The 20,978-nt window shown below is 32.9% G+C and overlaps 1 protein-coding gene across 1 annotated transcript; it reads right to left on the bottom strand.

Moving 5' to 3' along the window:
* Positions 1–1,994: 1,994 nt before the first annotated feature.
* LOC114754809 (protein SRC2 homolog) lies at positions 1,995–3,046 on the bottom strand. The gene has a single exon (XM_028943643.1). The coding sequence runs from the start codon at positions 2,926–2,928 to the stop codon at positions 2,083–2,085; it is 846 nt and encodes a 281-aa protein (XP_028799476.1). The 5' UTR covers positions 2,929–3,046; the 3' UTR covers positions 1,995–2,082.
* Between the last annotated feature and the right edge of the window lie 17,932 nt (positions 3,047–20,978).

Consider the following 20,978-nt stretch of genomic DNA (forward strand, 5'->3'; position numbering starts at 1 on the left):
AACCTAATTGAAGAGTCTCTAACACGCTTGGTGTCAACTTTTAGAGGAAAAAGAGTTTCTGCGATTGAAGGCTGGGAGAAAACATCAAATAAAATAAAATAAAAAGCTTTTAGATTGAAGGTGCCCAAACTAAAAGCACTACAAGAATTTTTGAAAGTTTCTATTATTTCACGGCAAAGAAAAGTTTCGGATTGAAGGAGGAACTTGACATTCTAATCATAGGTTGGTTTTGATTCTGTCTATACTTTCTAGTTGTTTCTTTAATTACATATATAATATTTGTTTAATAGTTATATATGTGGAATTAATATTTGAAGAGTAACCATATTTTATTGAAATGTGTAATTAGTAAAAAAAAAAAAAGGGAATTCTTGTTTAGGCTTTTATATATATTGCAAGATAATATTTTTAAAATTACAATGTTTTATTGTATATAGGAACCAGCTAATGAAAGATGAACTTAAACTCCAGATAGCAAGGGAGCTCAAACAAGTAAATAATAAACAAGAATATGGCTTTTTGGTAAACGTGAATGTATATGCATTATCTAAGGATTCAAGAGAGGTGAGAAGCGAGCATTTGAAACTATAGTTCAGGTAAATATTCCTTTAAATACCTCAACCTTCTAATTTGAACATTTGGGCACATAATATGGATTTATTGGAAACTTGAATTAGTGGCCAGCAAATGCATGGAAAAACAGAGCCAAAGCATTGGGGTCATCATTTTTATTTTATCAAAATCAACTTTATTTGTCTAGCTTAATATATCAGCCTTCACGGTCTATGAGATTATCTTCTACAAACTAAGCTTTGTTTTACCATTAACGTCTATGAGACATTCCTATTGCTTTCATCACATAACATACATATAATAAAAAGATTTAATTTGTCACAAATAAAATGCAGGAACCAAATTTAGGGAGATGCGATTCAACATAACAAGTTCCAAATTTTTCTTTCACATTTTTTCTCTACTAACATGAACTTTCATTCTCCATATTCACAAGTTATCCTCTTCAGAATGTGACAAAAAACTGCTAAGTTGCTTCCAAAACTTAATACTTCCAATAGAGATCAAATCCAAAATCAACGCTGCTTTATGCGGATTTTTTTGGTCTGCATTTGAACCAAAGTGGTGCCATTTTTCTACAAGAAATCAATGAAAATTAGCATCTAAACCATGATTTTCAATTTTTGCAATGGCTGAGTCTTCTCTTCTTCAAATCCTACCTTGGTTCATGAATCCCTACAGCATCAAATCAGATCTGTGCAATCTTTCCAAGCATCATCGAATTGAATCTCTCACCATACGCCGCTGAACCATGTGTCATCTTCAACCTCCATTTGTTGAGCACCGTAGAGTTTAATGCCCCCATGCGCCACCCAAGGACAGCCACCGCTGATGAGGCTCATAGGGATGCCGAGAAGAGAAGCAGAGTCTAGCCTCGTCCGTTGGAGTCTTCTCACAGTACAGCAGGGATATTTCAGAATTGGACGGTTAGGATTATCATACAACCAATGGCCAAGATTTCTCCATTCTTTAGTAAAACGATGCGTTTGGGTGATGAGCACTTGGTGATCATCACAATGCTTAGCAGGGAAACTGGGTCCGGGCAAAAGACTCTGTAAACATCTAGGTTCCAGTTTTTCTGATTTTAAACCCCACTCGCAGATTTTACTAATTTTTTTATAGGCTATTTATTACTTTATTTTGATTTTGATAACAAAAAGGATGAGTTCTTTGTTTCACTTGTTCTGAACTATTCATTAACCCTTCCGTTATTCTCGTTGGTAACATTTTAAAATTGTGTAAAAAAATTGCGGCACATGTCCTACAATTTAGTTTAAACTAATGACATGATTAAAATTTCCACTTAAAAGAAAAAACTAAAACTGTGAACAGCATCCACCATTGCACTTCCAAGTGCGAACTCATACCCGTCAAATCAAAATACAACAAACAGAACAAGAAAAATACAACAACGCGATTTCAAGAATACCCATAACGAGAGTTTTACTTCATATAATCCAGCCGTCTTCTAGAAGTCCTTCTGACCACGAAGCTCAACAATGCTTTCTTCTAGAAGTCGTCTCCTCCACAGTCGTCGTCTCCAAAACGATCATCCTCCACTTTCTCTGCGGCTTTTTCTGCAATATGATCCTCCCAAGCATCATAACCTTCTGCAAGTGCCAGTCCCCCCAAAGCTCCAGCCACTGCTCCCACAGCTAATCCCGTCCCCATCCCACCAAACTTGCTCTTCTTTTTCTCCTCCCCTCCATACGCCGGCTGACTCTCCTGACCGTAACCGTAACTCGGCTGTCCGTAGGCCGTTGGCGGCGGATGCGGAGGTGTGCTGTAACCACTGTGTGGGTACCCGGCTGGAGGGGGCTCATTGTACCCCCTGTGTGGATACCCAGCCGGAGGCGGCGCTGAATAGTACGGATCTTGTGGCGGTGCGTTGTATGGGTGACCATACAGCGGCGGGGCACCAGCGTAGTTACGCGCAGGGTAGCCTATTTCTCTAATGGAAACACCAACCTCCACCTTACCTTGTGGTCTCCCCGACGGTCGTTTCAGGGTCAATTTGCGGGGGGCGCGATCGCCGATCCCGACGTCTTGAAGAAGCTCGTTGAGCTCAAGCTTAGCCGAGCCGATGAGCGGCTTGGTGTCCTCCTCGGAGCCAGCGTGGACGACGTCGATGTAGAGGGTGAAGTCCTCAATGGGACCGGCCGGAGGCAAGGGGATACGGAGCGTCTCATCCCACTGGGCTTCAGTGTCGCCGGATTCGTCGGCCTTAGTGGAGCATTTGTTCTTCGGGTCAACCCAAACGACGGCGTATGGGCGATTGGGGCCGTGACGCCAGTTCACGTTCTTCAGTTTCTTAGCAGACTCGATCTTAACTTCCACTTCGTAGCGAGAACCCATGGATGTGGTTGAAGATAGAGAAGTGTATTAGGAGTTAGGAACTTGGGATGCCAAAAACCAGTCGGGTGATTAGGGTTTTATAGCTCAGCGATGAAGGTGGAGAGTGGCACGCTAATGTCTTATGGAACGGATCTCGAGCTGTTGGTTTATTTTTCGCTGCTGGTTTATTTTTCTCAACCGATGTTCCTTTTGAAATACTCCCTCTCCCTCTATCAAGTTGCACCTTTTGGTATTAAAATACACTCCGGTTAATAATATGAAAAATTGGTTAATTTTTTTAACATGCTCAGAAATAATAAAAGTTTAATCATTAAATATGTAATGACAAAATTTTTCTATTTTATTTCTAAAAAAATGATAAAATTGCCTCTAATGTTACACATTTTTTATCTCTCATTTCTCTCCTCTCTCCCCTATATTTAATAGGGGTGACAGTAAAAAAATCATACTACCTACGGTTCTAATTATAAAATATTATTTGTAGATTATAAATAAAGCCTTATAATTAGGACCAAAGGTAATATTTATTATCTTGGCAACATCTTATATTTTGAATTATAATTTTTTTTATAACTAAAGTCTAATATTATGAACCTAATTTACAATCAAATCCCAATATCCCATAAATCCCAATGTTAGTTAAATTAATAAATGTATAAAAGATATAATTGCTTTTAAATTTATATTTATAACGAGGACGAGTAAAAAAGAGGCAATAAGTGAAAGAAGATGGGAGTTGAAAAAAATGACGGAAACATATAATTAGTTGGAGATAAAAAGGAAAACAGTGCATTGAACTTCGAGAAAAACACAAATTGTTACTTGTATATATGATCAACCCTATATGAGAGATTTGTTTTTTTTTTTTTTTTGCCAGAGAAAAAAAGATATTTGTATGTAGAAGCAGAGGGAGTATATATATATATATATATATAGAGAGAGAGAGAGATAAATTTTGGTATAAATCTAAACCTTTACATAAGTTGCACTTTATATATCTCTGAAAATTCAATTCAGTTTTTCTATTTTTACCTTCATTGGTTACATGTCTCTACGTTAGTTAAAAATCATACTCAGTAGACTCTCTTATGATCTATAACAGTACCTTTTAAAAAATATATATTTCTCATATGTTTACTGCATTTAATTAACGGATTTTGTACTTTTACATATGTAGGTTTAGTGGAGTATCATCCAGTGTGGGCAAAAAACAAGGAAAGCCGTGGCTTAGCAATTAAGTAATTGCTTACCTCGTATAGATCTAGAGTCCTTTTTGTAAACTTATATTTTTTAGAAGGGATGTTCACACTTCAAACTTGATTTATTTATTTATATTCTATGCTTAAGGGAAGCGTGGGACTGGAATAACTAGAAGGTCACGCCAAAGGAAAACGTTGGATTGGGTTTGAAATTTGAATAATGTCACTTGGAATCGATGTCACACCACTACGCGGAGTGAACACAGTGTTAACACGGTCGTACTTCACATGATCTGCTAATATATATGTGTAAAAAAATGACAACTTGCTTATCTATAAGCATATTCCTGCTAGACTTCAGACCCACCTACTGCATATCAAATTTTGTCATATTTATTCTAAGCAGGTTGTAGCATATACTATATCACTACTCAGTCTACTTCACACCGAAGTCAATTTTGTAAGGATTAATGAACAAATTTACTCTGGAAGTTTTCACTCATGAGTACTGGACAACCAAAAATCTTTTTGAGTGCAAATTTGCTTTAAAAATTTAAAATCATAGCAATATTGCTCCTATTACTAAAAAAAACTAAGATTAGTCATTAAAATAGTGATATTAACGGTTAACATTTTTAATCATAAGAGACAACATTGCTATGATTTCAAACTTCCAAGCAAATTTGCATCTCCAAAAAAATTTTAGATACTTAACATTTCTGAGTAAAAACTTCTAAGATAAATTTACACCTTAACCCTTTTTATAAGCTATGTGTTTGATCTGTCACCTTCTTAATAGGGTGTGTTCAAGGCCGGCCCGTCCCAATCGGCCTGTTCCGGTCCCAGTCTTATTGGGACGGGACGGATCCGTCCCGAAATTTTTCGGGACGGATCCGTCCCGAAATTTTCGGGACGGGACAAAAAGGGTCCGGGACGGGACGGGACACGGGACGGGGTCGTCCCGTCCCGGTTCCTTTTTTTTTTAATTTTTTAAATTTTTTATCCTATTTATATAATATCATTTTTTAATATTTTTTTAAGATTTGAAACTATTGTATGGAACTATGGATATATTTATTTAGAGTTTTTATATTTGTTAATGATTTGAGATTATTGATGATTAGAATTTTTAGCAAGTTTTTATTGTGTTAAAAGCTTTTGTTTAGAGTTTTTAATGACTATTATATGTAATATTTTGAGCTTTTGTTTAAGAGTGCTCAAACAAATAAAAAAGAAAATAAAAAATGTTTTTATAATATTTAAGCTCAAAAAAATATAATTAAAAAATCAAAATTTTTAAAAAAAATTTAAAAATTTTTTAAAAAAATTAAAAAAAATATTTTCGAGACGTCCTGGTCTCGTCCCGTCCCGACCGGGACCGAGACAACCCTAGGACAGGCTGGGACACGGGACAGAAAATCTGTCCCGTTACTGTTCATCGGGACGGAACCGGGACGGGCCTATCCCGGTCCCGATCCGTCTCGTGAACAGCCCTACTTCTTAACATGATTAGAGCCAACAGGCTCAACTCACCAACCCATCATAAGGGGACGGGTTATGTTGAAAAAAATAAGAATTATTTTGATGTTGTCCTTTTCAACCTGTGCTTCTCAACTCGTAGCCTACCACGAGTTAACCCACCAACCCCCCCTTTTTTTTTACCATTTTTATTTTAATTTTAATAAGAAAAAGTTATATTATTTTCACTTAATTTACGTATAACTTTGTATTTTAATAAAGACTTTGATTCTAAGTCTGATTTCTCTTTTTTTTTTATTGCTTTATCATTTTTATATTAAAAGAATAACTATTAACAATAAATTATATGTTTATCTTTTAACTTTTGGGATTAATTTAATTATATAATTATATGAAAATATAAGAATAAGAAGAATTTGGTTGTTAAAAATTTATAATTTAACTTAAAAATTCTAAATATATGTGTAAAAATTTTAAAAAAAATTGATAGAGGCAGGCGGATTGCCTCACTAACCCATCCTTTGGTGGGGTAGGTTGGCCAAATGTGAGCTAGTTAGGAGGCGATCTTTTTAGGATTGGTCTACATGGTCTCGAGCCTATAGTGGGCAAGCCTGTAATTTTTGGACCAATTTGTTTTACAGCCTTTAAACATGATAGTCATACACATATATAAAAAAAAATGCTACACTGCCTCAACCATGCTCACCCACAAAAGCAAATAATGTAATAGTTCTCTTGTTTCATAAAATAATACCATAGTGTAACGAATTCTGTAGAGGTGTACATATTTTTTATAAAAAAGTAAAAAAGAATATTTGTCTGATGCCCTTTTTCAATTGATTTCCTGAATATATAGGAGTTCAATTGTAATTCAAGGTTACAAAGTAGAGACAATTTGACACATTCCCCAACCATGAAATGTTCAAAGAGGTTGGTTAATTTTAGAGAACCCCAAGATCGGCCTATGAATTTTATATAAATAAAATCTTGACAGTAGCTGCTCCTACCTTTGCTACTCTTACAACTATCTTTGTTCAATTCTTACACATTCATTGCCATTTCTAGGCAAGTAAGTAAAGGATAGTAGCGATATCTGCCTCTCTCTTTGAATTCATATTCTTTGATGCATCCTTCAATGCCTAAAGCCCCTTTATTAGAGTTAGGTCTGGGAACCAATAGAATACAGAGAGCAAAGTGGGTGTAGTGGAAGATTGCAGAATCTTAGGACTCACTTTCAAGGTACTAAAAACTGAACCGGTGAATGAACCGGTTAAGGCAGTGGGTTAAGGGTCAGTGGATCAGATTGGAGTCAAACCGAAGTAATTGGTAATAATTAAAATAATATAATTTAATAAAAGTTTATAAATATATTCTTATTTTAATTATGATTTATTCTCTTTCCTTCTTCGACACAACAAGTCTTTTTTCTCTGTTTTTTTTCACACACAACAATCAATATGATTGACAAATTTATTATCTCTTTCCTCCATTAATACTTTTTCTGACTCTCTTTCTCTAATAAAAGTAATAATAAATTAATAATAATCACTTTCTTCCTCGGGTGATTTCCTCAATCAAAACCCATTATCAGTTGCGTCTTCGGATATCTTCAAACTAGAGAGGAGCAGCCCACGAGTGTCTTCGGATTTCCTCAAACAAGAAAGGAGTGCCCGCCGGTAAGTCTCAGCTCACCCACAAGCTAGAAGGAGTGCACCTTAAGGCTTGGAGACTTTCAGTAGCCTCCATGACTTCTCTTTGGCCAGATCTAATCAGTCCCTCTTCTTTGAACTTAATGTCGTCTGCGTCTGCAATGGTCCAAGAGGGAGATCTAACTAGTAGAATGGAAGAGGGAGCACAAGCAAGAAGCCATTTTGTATGGTAGTGGTAGGTAAGGAGAACAGTAGCGAGATCCGGTGACTAAGTTTTCCTTCCCTTTTTTTTTTCAAAATAAACCGGTAACCCGCCTAGCCTAACGAGTTATCCGGTTTAGTCTTGGGTTATCCCAGTTTAGACCAAGTCATACTGGTTCAGTTTTTCTTCGATTTTTTGTGATCACCCAAACCGGACAGGCGATCGGTTCGCTGGTTTCCGATATGAATTAGCATGTCCGATCTGGTTTTTAATTACATGCTCACTTTATGACAGTGCCTGTCCCCCTCTTAGTCATAGCGAGAGTTGGTAAAACATAAAGGATTAGTCCAGCCTCTCCATACCAATGGATTTAATAAACTTAAACAATATAATAAACAAAAAAAATCGCATTAAATTATAAAAAAAACAATTTAACTCATTAAAAACAATAAATTAGATAATTAAATTTCAAAAATATAAATAATTTTAAACATAAAGGAAATTAAATTAATCAAGTTCATAAACAATAGACAATTAAAATATTATATAAACCAATAATAAAAAGCTAGAAATATATAAAAATAATAAATAATAATAAAGGGTTAAGGTGTAAAAATACTTTTCTCATATGCAAACCTACTAATGCAAGTTTAAAATAGGTGCAAAAATATCGAAACTGTTAAAATGACTTAACTATCGCTACTTTTAGGGGTGAGGCCCACAATATTCTTCTAAAAGGACTGAAATACCCTAATTAAAAGAAAAACACTCTCCTCCCCTAATTTCTCAATTAATGTCACCCCAGAAAACCCAACCTCTCAATGTTTACTCACCTTTCTTCTCATATATTCTCTCTCCCCCTCACTTTCCCATCTCGTGTGTACTTTCATTGTAACTTGCATGTGGCCATATCGACCTGAGAGTAGAGGAAGCTTCGAGGTAAGGATGGTAACAACATCTAGAGAAGCTTGTGTGTGGCCGCATAGATATGAGAATAAAGGAATCTTGGCAGCTGCAGCAATGAGATCTGGAGAAGCTTGTGTGTGGCCACATAGATATGAGAATAGAGGAATCTCGACAATTACAGCGACGAGATCTAGAGAAGCTTGGGTGTGGCCACATAGATATGAGAATAGAGAAATCTTGGCAACCACGACAATGAGATCTGGAAAAGCTTGTGTGTGGTTATGTTGATATGAGAATAGAGGAAGCTTAGAGGAGCTTGGTAGTGGCAGTGAAGAGGGAGGATCTTGGATGCCGTGTCAAGAGAGGATGTACTTGCTGGATCTATAAAGAATGAGTTCAATGAAGGAGTAAAGGACATCAACTGGTTTCATGATAGGAGAGAGGTCATCTTCTTTGATGCTATGATGATCGGAGGAAGTATGAACAATGCTGTTGGAGGCCAGTGTCTCGGTAGGGATGCTTTCAAGGTTATTGATTGTGATCATCTATGTAACAACACTTGCCATAATCTTGTTTCTAACTAATTTAACTTATTCTTGCTTTCATCTTTCTGTTTGCCATTCTTATCTTATAATAGTGATAGTGAGGACTGGAGGAAGGAAAGAGGATTGTTAGTGTTTTGATCTCTTTTCTTACTTTTTTTTTTTCATGATTTTGAATCTAATTTATTTGATGTCGTGATGATTATGTTTAAAAGGAGGGCTTAATGTTCTAGGTTTCTTAAGATGAAGATGATTCGAATATATATGAAAAATGAGAGTATGTTTTTATTAATAATTAGATATTTAGATCCTTTTAGAATAATATTAGGGGTAGTTAAGTCATTTTAACAGTTTTGATAGTTTTGCACCTATTTTTAACTTGCTTTGTTTGATTTGCATTTGAGAAAAGTTTATAGTATTGGACACACTTTTGAAAAAAGTTAATGGGTATTTTTACACTTTAATCTAATAATAAAACAAACAATTGTATTAATTAACAACTAAAATATTATTAAATAAAAAAATATTAACAGAGCATCGAAAGTAAAAAAAATTTATATACAAATTCTTAAATAAGCAATTGTATTAATTAACTAACAATGAATTGTAAGATTATTGAAAAAACTAATAATGACTTATAATATTATTAAAAACAATTAAATAAACATACAAATTCAAATATAAATGAATAAACAAATTATTAAAGAATTAATTACACTAATGAACAATTAAAAAATATTAAACAAACAAAAAATTATTAATATAACATGTCAAGTAATTAAAAAATTATATAAATATAAAAAATTAAATAATATATCTATTTTTACTCACACTTAGGTAGTTGAGTATGAGTCTAAGCTTCAATCAGACCTAAAACTAGATCTAGATTTGGATTATGAATGAACCAAAAAATTGGCAGGGTTCTGCCTTTGAAACGTGCCAAAAGTGGTAAAATAGGAGGTTAGTAGTTGATATAAAACAGGAAGAAGAAAGGGGGAGGGGAAGAGATCTGAAAAAGCAGAAAAGGGAAAATAAAGAACAGAGAAGAGGAAACCAGTCGAGAGAAAATGATAATTGCAATATCATTCAGTAGTCAAGTTTTCCGTTTAATAAGAAACCTAAAGTTACTTATACTAAAATAAAACTAAAGCTGAAAATAACAACAACAACAACTAATCCTAATAATAAAAAAATATTGAGAAACCTAAATGAATCCTCAAAATATAAATAACCTAAATATCCTAGACAATTTCAATATTCTAAAAATATAATAAAATCATAATTATTTCTTTTCATATCCTATCATTTCTCCCCTGCTTGAAGAACTTGGCTCCCGACGAGTTAAAATTGATGTTTAAATCTTAGGAAAGAAGGGAGGGGTACAGAGCTCGGCACAGTACTTCAATTTGGGAATCCCTTCCAACAAGTGAGGTAAGGGTATTCACGAGGCCCAATAGCCCTAAAAAAAATGCCCTGTCCAGCTCAAAGATAAACAACCCAAGGAAAAAATGGGCATTTTTGGGCAAGGCTGGGCTGCGGGCACAACATATAGCCCTGCCCATTTAGCCCTGCCCGAAATATCAATATAATTATTTATATTATAATATCTATTTCTTCATAATTATAATATATGTAGTGTAATATAAATATACTATAATTTGTAATACTTCAATACCTAAAAGGAACATTATTCCCTTATATTATTAAACTTTACATTTTTAAAGTTCTATTTTTTTTAAATATACCACTTTTTTTAACTTTTCTAAATTATATTGTTGTATACTATAATTGTCTTTTAATTTTTTCATGTCGATATTACTTCATATATCATGAAATGATACTAATTGTACCAATTTAAATGTAATATATAGATCTCTATAAATTATATTAAATTATAAGTTAATAATATAATTAAATATGTTAATATAGCGTGGATTTTTCATATGTTTTATTATTTTCTCAACTTTGTAGAGATTAATGCAAATCATTTGGACTTTAAGGCTTTAAAACTAAAAATAATTTATTGTCTTGTTTTTAATAAATTATGGATATTGTTAAATTCCTAAAGCAAGGATCTCTGTTAAAACATGCGATAGTATTTTAAATTTCATGACTAAAATTGTAAATTTGGGCAAAGGAAGCCTGCCATGCCCGGCTTGTATTAGCCTAGACCAAAATAACTAGGGCTCCTACTAGGCAAGGCCAGGCAGCGGGCTGCAAAATGTAGCTCGCTCTTCTTTTGGGCTGGGCATCAATCAAGGGTCTTCCGTGTTTAATGAAGAAGCTTTGATCTCCATTCGTTTGGTTACTTGGAGAGCCTTTTCCACTTGATTTTCTGAATTACTGATGAATTTCATAAACTTATCAATGCCCTCATTAACTTGCTTTCCAAACTTTTCGAGTACATGGTCATATGATTGCTAACAGTAGTCAAGTTTAGCGTCAAGTTGTTTTATTCGCACCTTGCAATCAAGTTGCCATTGCATGATAGGCTTATAGCAGCAATGATATGTAGGATCAACATAGTGTTAAACAACATAATCATCACAATTAGCATCATCATACTACACCCGGCTGGTATACCGATAGGGGTAAGTAGTGTATCCAGTACAGCCATGATCAATATCCTTATATGTGGTGTTATGTGCATAGTGACCCTTCTATAAGGGTATTATCTATAACTCATGTTTAAAACTAAATAACATAATAATTTTTTTCTTGTTCTCCTTTTTTTTTAAATTTCCTTCTCTCTCTGTTTTTTCCTAAAATTATAGAGAAGTTAAATACAATAAAAAATGTCAATAAAGAAATTAAAAAGAAATATGCCCCAATCTTTTAATAGCTTCAAGAAGGTCTATCATTGAAGAATGGCTAAAGGGTCAAAAGTGAAATTTTCATAAAATTTGGGTTCCAAGTTGAATTTTTGCCTAAATTTTGGGTCTGAAATGTAATTTTTGTAAAAACTGAATTCTAGATGTTTTAGAGATTTAGATGGAGCGTGAGAGCATGTGGAGACTCTTTTGGTTGTGAAACTTCTAGATTTAATCGTGTTCCTCACAAGAAGTCTAATGGTGCTGGTGGTTTTGTGATCAAATGTTGAGATGGCTAGATCTAAGACTAGGACCCTCTCTCTCTCTCTTTTTTTAAGATGGTGGCTCGAGAAAAAAATGTTCAGTAGATGGAAAAAAAAAAGAAATTTCTTAAATAGGTGAGGAAGCAGAAAACCTAGCTCTAATGTCAAATTGATGTAAAACAAGAAGAGGAAAGGGGGAAGGGAAGAGATGAGAAAGAGTAGAGAAGGGAAAATAAAGAACAAAGAAGAGGAAATCAGTCGAGAGAAAACAATAACTGCAATATCATCTAATAATCAAGTCTAACATTAATAAAAAAGCTAAAGTTACTTATACTAAAATAATAATAAAACTAAAAATAATAATAACAACAACAAATCCTAATAATAGAATAATAAAATATTGAAAAATCTAAAGGAATCCTAAAAATGTAAATAATCTAAATATCCTAGATAATTCAAATATTCTAGAAATATAATAAAATTATAATTATTTCTTTTCATATCCAAGTAGTAGTATATATAGACATTCTGTTCATAGAGATTCTTGAGATGACCACTATAAACATTTCAATTTCCATGTTACTTTGTAGCAGTTGATGTTAACTACTACAAAACTAAGACACGTGACGACTCGACATTGAATAACTCGATATTTTCTAGCGGTTCAGAGACAACGGCTACAAACGACCTGCTACCAACCTGGACCCAACTTATCACCACATGAAGCCACCTTGGTGCCATATTTTTTGCAATTTATTCTTGGGAATCATTACTAACAAATAGCTACAATGGTTGGCAGCTTATAGCGTAAAGCTAGCACCAAATTTGTAGTGGTTTAGTGGACAACAAACTACTACTAAATGTGACACAACATTCATCCTTTTCAAAAGGCTGTGTAGCACGTCATCTAAAGCACTTGAATGCTTAGCATCCAATCAACGTCCACAAGAGCTTACAAACAATCCATATATGCAAAACTTCCATAGACATTATTCAAATTATTAAAGTTAAGTTCTTGATATACTTTAATTAATATATATAGAAAAGTTTTAAGAGTCATGGCAATCAAATATAATCTTAGTATGTGCTCAAGGAGCACAACAGAGCCCTCAAGGCTTAGTCTTCCCATGCCTTCCCTTACTCCTTATGAGATCCTTTATATGAAAAATGTTAAACAACTGGGGTGTGCACTAACATCTTAGTAGCTTAGAGTTTAGCTATGCATATACAAACTATCACACAAGCAATCATCATCTATCACATATGATGATACTAAAATAACTTAAACTAATCATTAGCAGAAAATATCACTAAAGTTCATTGTAATAATAAGTGTAACCTATCTATATGCAATGGATGCTCTCTCCTTTATTGCTCCGTCTAACCCTATTCTACTGATTGGATCCATAAGCTTATTCACGATCTAGCCCACACACTAGACTGACTAAAGCTACTCTAGTACTTAGAAGTTATCCAGCCAAAGGTTCAAAGCCTAAGCCCAAATTATTGGTCCCCTCCTTAACAAACAAACCAGGAGATGTCACAGTTCCACATTTTCCCTCTACAAACCTGGCCAGGTAAGTATTAAGGAATGTGACCCTAAAAAGGCCAACCATTGTCCGTAAACATATCATATAAACCAATATCATAATCCCCTTATTTCAATCATCAATGCATGTCATGCATATGCAGTGATACTAATACAAGCATGCTCGAAAGAAATAAACTACTCATGATTTCATTTCACAAATCCACATATATACACATATACAATATGCTCAACACAATTTACATAACAATGATAAATAATTCATTCATATCCATTTTTCTCACCGTTTGTAGTCTCCATAAATTGTAGTCCAAATAGAATTATATATGCTTATACTTACATAATCAATCATACAAACAATTTGCATGCAATTGGGAAAAAAACCCCGAGTTACCTATTTTTCCTTTTATTCACAAGCAATCAAGTAGCAAATCCAAGCAAGAAATAGTTCAGTGATAGTCTACAAGCATCACAAATATACAACATTAATATAACTCAAAAACATTCAAGAATTATCCTAAGGTTAGAGTAGTGCTACTCTAAGATCTTAAAGCTATTCTAGAAACCCAAAAATCTTTTCTTAGATTCACATCCCTATATAAATTAATTAGTTATTATAATGACAAATTTATATATAAATATTTAATGTACTGGAACTCCCAAATTTTCATATTTTAACTTATACTGGATTCATGTTATGCATGTCTATGGGGACTATATGAAAGATGACTTTGGAGGTTCATCTCACATGCTTCACGGACAAGCACATTAGTACAAAAATTTATCTGGCAAAGAAGAGCATTAATATATGTATATATATTTATGTTAATGTTTAATGAAAGCAAAAGATTTTTATATGCGTTAGTTTCCTGATGAGAAAAAAGAGAAGGACGTATAAGGAAATAAAAATAAAAGTGGTCTATTTGGATTAATTTATTTAGATGCTTGATCAATTATATGAAATTGATAACTTCTCTAAGCTTCTAAAATTCTCAAACTTGCTAATCTTGATTTCTAATATAAATTCGTAATGCATAAAAATATATAGATATGCATATTAACTATAGTACAAACTAAGATATCATATCATATTTTTTCTCTCTCTATTTTGTTTTCTTTTTCAATGGAAGTGAGTAAATGACTCAAAGAAGCAGTGCGGATAATAACCAGTTATGGAAGTCATAAGAATTTTAATTTGAGGGAGCAAGGTGTTAAAGCATAAGAGAATTCAAGAAAGCCAATATGTAAATTGATTAAAACATGTATACCTTGAATTTGAGATTGATCATGTATATGTGTGATGAAAAGATGATCCAGGCATGACTAGAAGAATGAGAGAGAAGGAAAGAATTGGGAGGCAGCTATGCAAATGTGTGGGGAAAGGGTGAACTAAATAAAGCTAGGTTTAAGCTTTTCAGAAGAGTATTAAAGAATCTTTTTTAATAAAATTTTATTGCATATATTTCAAAGTTATCCAAATATTTTAAGATGATAAGATATAGTCTCTCTAACCCCTGTGATCTAATCTCAATCTTTTAAAATATTAAAAGTCTTTTCTTTTAATTTTTTTAACCCAATATAAAGTCATTCGATTAACTACTAAATAATATATATAATTTCTATATATTTAAAATAAAAGATATTTTACTTGATATTTATTCGCATTTGTTTTCCATAAAAATAAGTACAGTTAATTTTGTAACATCGAATATTTTAATAAATTATAATATATCATGCCTATACTTTGGATTACGGTTAAGTTCTTATTTTATGAGTAAAATGAGTAAAATATAAGCTATTTTTTTATCACTACAAAGTAACTGCTAACATCTCAACTATATTTCATTTCAAAACTCTGCCAATATAGAAGACTAAAGAAGATAGACCACTTTTTTCATATATTCCTCTCACCTACAGTCTTTCTTCATTCTACCAAAGACGACAGTAACTTTCACTACCCGTTGAAAACTACTTCTCTAGTTAATGGTACTGGAGTCATTTGATATTTTTGCGAGTCATTAAATGCCTTCTTCAACCTATAGTAAGGACAGTGTCGATTAAAAAACCTTCTTTGATTAACGTAGATTGTCTTCTTTCTATGCTTGAGTTCTATGTAGCAAGTGCCTTCTTCACATATGGACATGCTTTATGCTCCTTAATAGTGTATCCTGACAATTTTTCATCTATGGGAAAGTCATTTATCATGATGAAGATCATGACACATAATTTGAAAGTCTCTTGGTTATATGTATTAAACACATCAACACCTTCCAATAATTTTTTTAAATACTCAATCAAAGGTGCCTAGTATACATCAATATTGTTTCTTAGCTATTTTAGCTATAAGGTCATCAAAGACAACATGATATACTTTCACTTCATATACAAACAAGTAGGCAAGTTGTAAATCACAAGAAGAACTAGCCAACCACTGTGTGTGCTACCAAGATTACCACATAGATTGATTATGTCAGTATAGAGTCCAAGTCAAAGGTTTCTTGGCTCATTACCAAATTCAAAAAAATTCTCATCTATATTTTTTATTGAGGAGAATTAGTCGAGTAATGAAGTTTTTCATCACTTTAATTTTCTCATTGAAATGTCATCTCAAGTTCTTTATTTCTCTGACATTAGTAAGCAAATGCTTAAACTGTGGTATTCTTGGAAGATATCATAACACCTTCAGAGGAGAACCTTTAGTCATCTCAACACATTCACCATTGTCTTCTTTTTGCTTTGTATCTTGAAGTGCAACACTTACGGCACTTGTTCAACCTTCCATACTCATTCATGTAAAGTACATAGTCATTAGAGCATGTATGTATCTTCTCATACTCTAAACTCATCGGACACTTTTTTTTTTTACCTTGTACATTTTTTTTGGAAGTCAATTCCCTTTGGGAAGCATATCATTCAACAACTCGAGCAATTTTGTGAAACTAGCACTAGTCTAACCATTTCTCACCTTGAGGGTCATCAACTTCAATTGAGTCGTCAACTTTTGTAATCATCTTTACAACTGGGTATAAAGGTGCACTACACAAGCTTTTGCATATTGGACAGAATTGTACAAAGGACTAAGCCTTAATATCATGCAACATGTCCAAAATCTGTGTCCCTTAAATTTATCCCATCACAAATAAGATGCTCTCTTATTTTAGAAATACCCTGTCGGCTATTGCTTAAGCATTTGACATAAAGAAAACAACAAAATCCATCATTTTTATTAGAAACATTTATTTGAGCAAATTTGAGAAACCTTTCAACACTATCCTTATATTCTTTGCTAATTCTCAAAGCTGTCATCCAACTATTATCCATTGTTCTGCATAGTCAAGGAGCATAGTTGTCTAGCTTAATTCACTAATACTTAATTGTAAATTAAAGGAAATGCTTTTTTATTTTATAAAAAATTTGGCATAGTTCTCCTTAAGTATAACCAATCCAAAATAATTTACACAATGTTTAACTCAACCAACTAACCAATTAACAATATAAATCAACCAACAAAGAATATAAGGAACAAATAAAAGGCAAATTTGAACAATTATAACCAACAAAATAAAAGCAACAATCTCAAACCAACAAATAAAGATTCTCAAAGTTAAAACTTCTGAATCCAAAACAAGAATCCAAATGATATTTGTTTGCCATGAAATGTTAAACAAATCAATCAACATTGTTAACATAAAAAAATTGGCCAAATTGTCAACACATTAATAATAAAAGTTTATCATAAATATCTGAAAATTATGGGGAAAAAATGATAAACTTAAGACATAATCAACTATAAAATCTCCAACATGCATCTCATGCCATCCAATGCATTTCATGAGAAAAACTATCAAAACATTCCAATCTCGGTCAACATGTTTCATATTCAGACAAAAAGATACAAACGTGTTAAGTCAACAAAACAATATAATAAAATGTCAAAATCATGCTTTTAATGATAGAAAACACTACCCATAACATTTCAAACAACCAAAACAATAAAAATATGAAACCCACAGAAAGAATGGAGAAGAACGGGCCAAAAACTCGTAGTGATGATAAAGAAGAGGAGGCGACAATGATAGAGGAATGCGGTAAAAACAACAAAAGCAAAGGGTAAATACTGGCAAAGGTGGGAGGAGAAAAAGTGAATCTCTATCACCGAGGTTAGGGATTTAAAATCCCTGATACACTTTTTATGATGGTTTTACTTGCAACCTCCATAAAAAGATATTTCTATGGCATTTTGTAAAATAAACGTCATGAAAAATATTTATCAGAGTTTAGTTTAATGTCGTGGTAAATTGAACAAATTTTTGTTGCTTTTTTAGTCGTAGTAAAAATACTTGTCATGATGATTTTTCTTAAGAAAACCACCATAAAAAGTGAAATTTAACTCTAAATAATCACAAAAAATGTCCCTATGTTTTTTACAGCATTTTTCATAATAACTTGTGTGAATTAGCTTCGTTGAATAGCTTTTTTATAGTCGTGACTATGTGGTGCATGCCATGATAGCAGTAGTGACAAAAGAAATTAAATGTGCCTAATTTGATCATGTTATTATGCCTTGGAGTCAAATGCAAGAAATTAATAACTGGATCCAAGAGATACAACATAATAGTGCAATTCAAGTCCTGTTTGCATGGAGTTAAAACTAAAGTAAGTCAACAAAATAAATGCAATAAAAGTAGATCTTTTTGGGATTCCAGAAATAAGAAGCATGGGAATTGGATCTAGAGAAATGCAATGATATAAATGCTCTTGGGAAATGAATGTTGATAACTATCCTTGCTCAATTAAGACGAGTAAGAGTTAATTCACCAAGCTCTCTTTCATACCAAACCTCAAATATCTTTGAGTCCAATATCTTAAGTTTTATACCTAATACTTAAGACATTGTTATACCCTTTTGGTATGTAAATAGATTAGTTATTGTATTAGATTTGATTAGAACCCTTCTTAATCAAAATAACTAACACAATCTTGCTAATTGAAAAGAGTTAAAGAAATCACAACTATATATATAATGAGTAGTACACATACCAAACAAATTGATCCAGAGCAGGATTAATATAATAATTTCAAACTTAACAAATAAATGAATATCCTAAAAAGGAAATCACTAATATACCAAGTTAGAACAAAAAATAAACTCCCCTCACTTTTGGGAAAAAAGGTCTTTTATACCAGTTAGAATGGGCATTTGACATTGAAAAGATGACTGGTATATAAATCAGTAGTGTTAAAAGTCCACATTTTTTACACCGGTTTCCTAACCAATGTAGAAAACTATGATTTCAATAGCGACTATTGTACCAATTAGTGTAAATATTAAAATTTAAATAAAAAAAGGCCAATTTCTTAAACCAGTGGTCTATGAAGTGAACTTTTTAAAAAAAATTGTGAAAACACCAAATAGTCTAGCAACTAAGAACTAACTAATATTAGGATTTATGAAAATAGCTCACCAGGGAGAAAGAAAAAAAAATAAGATGAGTTACCAGTAGTTGATCGGGAGAAAGAAAATGAAGGCCAGTTTCTTTTGCAAGTATGAACTAGATTTCTATCAAATACTTGGTCATTCAAGGGGTTGCAACTTAGATCTAATTATACTTGACTAACAAATACTTGGCAAGTTCCTCATCTTTAATGGACCAAATACGACGATGATGCCTCAAGCCTTAGACAACTGATTGTAACCTTTAATTGCCAAATTCAAAGATGATCTCAAACCGAAAGAGACTTACATTAGGCTTTAGGCAAATAGCTTAGCAGAGAAATAAAACAACAATAATGATACCTATAGTGAGAATAGAATGGTAGAGGCAATAGACAGCGATGATAATGGTCAGCGATGAAAGATAACTTAAGCACTCTATGCTATGTCCATCTTGTCTTTTTGAGAGCACGCCCTTCATATTTTTATAAGACCTTAAACTGAAGGCTAGGGGACATCATTTATAGCTAGGGCAAAATGTTAACACTGGTTGACATTGAATCTAGTGTTACAAACTCATTTTACATCTAACAAAAGATAGTCGGTGTAAATTTTAAATCTTCACCACCAGTTCTTCTCTTTCTTTAAATTACCTGATTAAAAATAGATGACATTTTTACCAATTTTAGGATTCATTGTTAAAGATTGGAGAATAGAAAAATGCATTAAATTAAAAGAACAACAAATATCCTCACAAAATATCGTTATATATTCAGTGGTGGCGTGGAGGCCGCTTTTATAAAATAGTTTTTTAAAAAATGCTACATTTTTACAATAATAAAAAAACTAATAGCAGTAGGAGGAGGCAATAGAGGGTTCTCCATGTCATCATACTTGCTGCGCTTGTTATTGAATAGGAGATTGATGTTGTTGTTGAGTATGTAAAAATAATCCACTATATGGCAGAGGCCATGATCAATCACTACTATTTGAAGTAGTTGGTTAAGGGGAGGCAGAGGAGGGGAAGATGGGGGAGGGTGGTGGGGAAGAGGAAGAGGAAAAGCTGGAGGATGGGTTAGGACTTTTTTTTTTGTCATTTTGTCATTGTAAGGCTACCGACAGTAGTAGACAAAGAAGATGTAGAATGAGAATGATAGTTGGCTTCTAAGCTTAAATAGACGGTGATAGGACATGGCTAGTAATTGTTCAAGTACATATTACTTTGGGAAAATAAAAAGGCAAGAGATAAGTTGATGTAAAGTTTAGAAATATTGATTGTTTACAATTACCAATTTCATTTAATTAATAGTACATCAATTGGGTTAACATTTGATGTAAAAAATAATAATGACACCTGACGTGATGATAGCTGGTTTAAATATCATATTGTTATTTACAAAAATGCCACTACCTTATTTATTACAATGTTGGCACAATAACAAATATAAATTAGGTGGTGTAAAAGGGCATTCTTCTAGTAGTTCCTTTGAAGTACAAATGAGCTCAAGTCATCTTTAATCATCCTCAAGAACTATAGAATGGCTCAGCCATGCATAGGTGAATACCTAGTAGCTCCAATCTTCATCCAAGACGCAACCATGGTGGTGGAATCAAAAAGATACATCAAAAAATAAAAGATGGTGAATGAGAAAAGAAGTAATGATAGAATGGAAAGACGAGTGAATGAGTAATTAAATGCTAGGGTTTTTGAATAGGCACTAAGGATTTTTGTTTCTGGTTGGCATCCAACACCATCATAAAAAAAAGCTTTCACAACGCTAATTTACGAAAGTCATTAGGTAAAATGCTGTGTTTTTTTTGTAATTATATGAAAGCAAATTTTACTTTTCATGCCACTTATCTAGAAAACAATTATGAAAAGTTCTTTTTACATGGTAAAAAGTCTTTTTTATAGTAATTTTTTAAAACACCGCCTTAAAAAGTTTATTAGAATTATAAAACCCTATCCATCACATGATTAGTTTTTATGCAAAAAAAAAAAAAGGAGCCTATCTTC

The sequence above is a fragment of the Neltuma alba genome, unplaced genomic scaffold, assembly GCF_004799145.2.
Source record: "Neltuma alba isolate B1F8T4 unplaced genomic scaffold, ASM479914v2 tig00010190_pilon, whole genome shotgun sequence".
Lineage (NCBI taxonomy): Eukaryota > Viridiplantae > Streptophyta > Magnoliopsida > Fabales > Fabaceae > Neltuma > Neltuma alba.

Bases quoted from the DNA above. Each gene is read 5' to 3' on its own strand.
- LOC114754809 (XM_028943643.1), bottom strand. From the start codon at position 2,928: ATGGGTTCTCGCTACGAAGTGGAAGTTAAGATCGAGTCTGCTAAGAAA.